This window comes from Nuphar pumila, chromosome 12 (genome assembly GCF_984573655.1).
Source record: "Nuphar pumila chromosome 12, dmNupPumi1.hap1.1, whole genome shotgun sequence".
Taxonomy (NCBI): Eukaryota; Viridiplantae; Streptophyta; class Magnoliopsida; order Nymphaeales; family Nymphaeaceae; genus Nuphar; species Nuphar pumila.
Window position 1 is genome coordinate 75,779,809 of NC_143260.1, and position 5,509 is coordinate 75,785,317.

Below are 5,509 nucleotides of genomic sequence, written 5' to 3' on the forward strand. Positions count from 1 at the left end.
ACTGTAGATGTTGTTAAGAATGCTCTTGATTAATCTCATTCACCGATTTCCTTGGCTCAATAACATTTTGTTTACCTGTAATATATCATTGCATCTGCTGATTCGCTTGTTCATTCTCATATTGTCACATATTTCCTTAACATCTGTAATTTCCCTAGCATCGAGCATTCATGCCAACATTAGATACTCAATGCTGGAGTTAAATCTATTTGGTACGTTAATTCTTGCAACCCCATTTTATCTTTTGGCAATTGGATTTCAAATGTGATAAAACTCCTCGTCATTTCTGGGTTTAATGAATCCGTGATTCAGTTATGGGCATCTAAGAGGGAATGGTGGTTGAGAAGATCGTGAATAATGGGACTAACTGTGTTATTTCCAGGTGATCGAGTGGGGCAAATAAATATGAGTTATGAAATCCGGGGGTATAACCAGTCTCCTATCGATAGGAAGTGCAACTTCTGAATGTTATCTGTATAATTAAAGTTTGGTAGAGTTTTGACAAGTAATTGAAGAAGAAGTAGTGGATCGTATGGATTCTCAGGGCAATTGTCATAAGAGTGCAAAGGATAGCTGCACACATAAAAAAAAAATCCGACAGCGTGAACCCTGGGATTGCAGGAAATCCTGCTATATTGTGGTGTTAACTGTAACAAAGACTGTCTGAGCATCAATGTATGAGATTTTCCTTCACTCCACCAGTTCAATCTTGAGTACCTAAGAAGGAAGGGTATTTAAAAAGATCATCTGTAATCGCCCCTTTGAATGGATCAAATCTGGGGAGTATCACTCTTGCAACCAAGAGCTCGGCTGCCTTAGTAAATCCTCTTGTCACCAAGGCTGAATAAAGGTGGACAGCCTAGTGACAACTTGTCTCACTGTTAGACAGAGGATCAAGGAATTTTTCATTTCCAGATTGTCCGTATTTGTAAAGAAATATCTGGAGACGTTCAACTCAGTAACTCTGTGATATCTCCACAAATCAATGAATGGAACTCGGCTTTAAAGAAGCTTGGAGAATTAAGGGCACAACTTGAGGAATCCTGAAAAGATAAGAGTGTTCGGCTACAAAATGTCATCAATTGTATTCATCTCATGCATGAGCTATCAGTTGTCATATCCCTGAATTTCTCAAATGATAATAACTGGGGTTCACCCAAGTTTAGTAGATTCTGCAAGCAGTCAGACATAGCATTGATAATGACACTCTCGCTCGTTCAAGCTGGATCAATACATTCGTTGAGGTAAGAGAAGCATGAAAGATTGTAAAAGCTTCAAGGTCTTGACAGTACATTGGTAGAACTGTGGAATATTATGGACATTCCAGTATAAGAGAGGAAACAGTTTGACCATGTGACACGCTTGAATTCTGCTTCCATTGATGAAGTGCTTGAGCAGTGAAGTATCGCTCTTGATTCCATTGAGCAAATGGAGGTTGAAGTCAAGAGGTTGGATGATCTGAAAGTTAGCAAAACGAAGGAGCTAATCTCAAAGAAGCGAGATGAGCTGGAAGAAATCAATAGAAGTATCCATATGGATGTTGATACTGAATCTGCAAGACAAATCCTTATTAGTATAATTGATTCAAGTTCATTTTTTTTCCTTTCTTTATCATCCTTTTGTAGCTAACCTTTGTGTTTCTTTTCCTACTTAATTTGATTTACTTATGTTGATTAATTGCAAAATCTGAGTTCATAAGGGCTACTGCTCACCTATTTTTCTTTACTTTTCATTGCTTATTTTATTGTGATTTGAGGCTGATATGGTTCCAGTCGTTACTTGTCATACCGCCATTTTCCTATGTCATGATGAGCAGGGTGTTTTTCTTGAAATTTCACGGCTGGTGTAGAATTTTATGGGTTCTATTTGAAAATTCTAAATTTTATTGAGTTTTTCCTGCTTTCCATCTCTTCTTTACCTGCATTACGTAATAATATATCCTCTCTGGTTTATTTTCCACAACTTTTAATTTTGCAGGTTCTGAGTAGTTTCACTATTTGCTATATTCTTATTTTGTTTGAAAGCAATCCTTCTTTATTTATTTATCTATTTTTCTTTAGAGCTTCCATTCATACTTTTCCATTCCTGTTGGAATACTCTATTTTTCTTGTGGAAAGTTACTCCTTATTTAGTATTGTTTTATTTATATTCTTGGGGCTAAAACGTATATTGCAGGTAAGCTTATGTGCAGTTTCTGGTTGAATAAACTTTTGGCGTATGGATGATCAGATTGAGGAAGCTAAAGAACAGGCTTTGGGCAGGAAGGACATTATTGAAAAGATGGATAAAAGGATGTTTGCTTTGGAAAAGGCTTGATGATCGTGAAGGGGACCAAATCAAATTCCAATTCGGGGGAAAGCAAATCAGTCCCACTATAATAGGGTCTGGTATGAACCCTGTTTCTCCACAATAAACTTCCCAGCCAGTGTCTCTTCCAGCTGCTAGAGTCTGCAGCTTAGAGGTAATGAAAACAATACAAGCTCCGTAACCTCCATTCAGAAAATGTGTGCTTCACTGCTGTGCGAAAACAACCAGTTTTCTGAATAAGAACCATCAAGACTTATTATGGAATCATTATGATTTGCTGTTAGGAGAAGTCAATTTACTGTTGAATGTGCAATTAGTTCGGTAAGTCATATACATTCCCCATTTGGTATATGTGAAATATCTCTCACTAAGTATACATATTCAGTTTCCACAAGCATTATATTTAAGTATTTCCATAAGCCTTTCTCATTTAATATGAGCATCATAAATGGATACAATTATGTACATTACAACATTAGTTTAGGATATATTGTTCAATACACATTTTTCTCATCATACTCATTTGCATTTTCTTATCATCCTACGTATTCTATTTTCAATACAGCCCCTTCAGTTTTTCCTTTTTTTTCTTTTTCCATTTTTGTGTCTTATTTTATGCTAATCTTGCAAGAAATACAGGTAAAGTATTAATCTCCCCTTTACATAGGGATCTTGTAGATTTTTTCAATTTCAATAATGTGATAGTTAGATATCAATATCTCTAGCCTAGAATAGAATGTATGAGCATCCATTTTCATAGAATTATTTGTTTTCATATCATTCTTTTCATTATTTTCCCAAAATCTCACAAATGGCAACATGAATGGCACGTGCACCATTTCATAAGAGGAAAATTAATCCTAAGTTGATGATTTACATCAGCGGCCATAGTCGGGATGTAAACAAGACTTAGTATTTTTATCTTTTATAAAATAACACTAAGTCCACACTGGACCCTTTTCAAAAATCATCATATTTTCAAATACTTCACCTTTTATCAGAGTTTAACTTAAAACTAATTCAATACATATACCGATGGCCATAGTCAGGGTATATTGAGAGTTAATTTCATTTTAAACTCTATAAAAAACACAAAATGTGTTTCATTCTTCACCTGAATTTAAATATAGATTATTATATAATACATTCAATGACCATAGTCAAGGATGTATTATATCTTAAATTTTGTTTTAATTCGTTTAAAGAATGGAATAGCTTTTCAAAACCCAAATTTTAAATTCTTTAAATTCATTCATCATTTAGGATAGAACTGCATCATATTTTCAAAATTCTTTTTTTCAAAAACTCCAAGTGATGTAAATATCTTCCTTAATCTATCTTCAATTCTTATAAAATCCAATTCATCCTTTCATTTTTCAAATTCAATTTCATTTTCAATCTCAAAGTTCAATTTAACTTTGAGATTTCAAAGTCATTTTTTCAAATTCAAATCAGATTTCAAAGTTCAATTTGACTTTGAAATTCCAAATTCATTTTATATTCAAAACTCTAATAAAATTCAAAGTTCAATTTTACTTTGAGGTTCTTGATTCATCTTCTAAATTCCAAAATTCAAGTTTTCAAAATCAAAGTCCAATTTGACTTTGAAATTCATTTATATATTCAGAGTTCAAAATCTCAAATCAAAATTCCAAGTCCAAAGATGGATCCTAATCTCATCTTGGATCCAGATTTCCAAGTATAAATCTTCACTCTTTGAATCTCAGATTATAGATCCAAAATCCATTCTGTTGAGAAACTCTGTTTTGATGTCACATAATATGATACACTGTCTTATTTGATTTCATATGATATGATAATATGTCTTCTTGAAAAATGTTATATAATGACTGGATATGTTTTTCCATATATCTAACGAGTATTTGATGCAAGGATATCTCACTCAAAAAGGATGGAGACCTCTTATTCAAGTACAACTATGATGCAATCATACTCCTTGAAGAAAAAGCTTGTTGAGCCATGCACTCCTAAAGACCATCTAAAGAGATCGGCTTCCACAAGTTGAAGATTTTTTTCTTTAGAGTCACATGTAAGAGAACCTTCAGAAGGATGCATATTACATACTCACTCATAAAAGCTATTTCATAAAAGTATACGATAGTTTCAAAAAGCTCCTTTTTGAAAACAAATAATTGTACCTTCTTACAACCCTTTATGAAAAAGGTATTTTGACATGATTTCAAAATGTAATAATTGTATCTTATATCATATACAAGACAACATGAAAATAAATGATTTCAAATATAGGAATAAGACAAAACATGAAATCGGCTACACAAAGAAAACAAATATAATATGTTTTGAAAAGACTCTAGTTACCTTCTTTAAAGAAATGATTTCAAATATAGGAAAAAGACAAAACATGAAATCGGCTACACAAAGAAAACAAATATAATATGTTTTGAAAAGACTCTAGTTACCTTCTTTAAAGAAATGATTTCAAATATAGGAAAAAGACAAAACATGAAATCGGCTACACAAAGAAAACAAATATAATATTGGTTTTGAAAAGACTCTAGTTACCTTTTTACAAACTCATAGAATGTCGACTTACTTGAAGTCATCATTCTCTTTGTATAGCATTAAATACCTTCTGTAAAGAATCCTTGTTAAATATCATTCTCAAGAATGTCGACTTACTTGTAGTCTTCATTCTCTCTGTAGACTTTGAAAAACACAACATAAAGAAAACTCTTGACATGACTATGTACAAATAAATATCTCAAAGCATTTATTGTACTTACACTCATTTAAAGTAAAGAAGTACCTATGTACCACAAATCATTAATTAGGATAAAGACAAAACCACATGACAACCTACAATCCAACGTTCAATGTACTATTGTAAGAAATAGACTTTTTACATAAAATATATATTACCTAAAATATTACAACGACTAGTGTACCCTATATTTTACTTTTATGGATAGAAGACTTTCTCGAATTTCTCTAAAGATGTTTTTTGAAATGACATGACATTTCACATCTCAAAAAGGCTACGATTTCAAAAAGCCAACGACTATTTTTTTAAGCTATAAAAACACACTCAAATGAACTATTCAAACAGAAGGGAATGGAATAGACAAGTGAGCTTACAACAAGAAAAATACCTATTCGATATTTGAAAAAGAGCCTAGAAAAAGAAAGAGAAAAGAAAGAGAAAAAGTAAAAAATAACTCTT

At 32.4% G+C, this 5,509-nt stretch overlaps 1 protein-coding gene across 1 annotated transcript; it reads left to right on the forward strand.

Moving 5' to 3' along the window:
• Window positions 1–332: 332 nt before the first annotated feature.
• On the forward strand, window positions 333–2,316 carry LOC149821031 (65-kDa microtubule-associated protein 8-like). The gene is made up of 3 exons (XM_089981883.1): window positions 333–382; window positions 1,404–1,525; window positions 2,210–2,316. Exons 1-3 carry the CDS (start codon window positions 333–335, stop codon window positions 2,314–2,316), a joined length of 279 nt encoding a protein of 92 aa, XP_089838009.1.
• The last annotated feature ends 3,193 nt before the right edge of the window (window positions 2,317–5,509 follow it).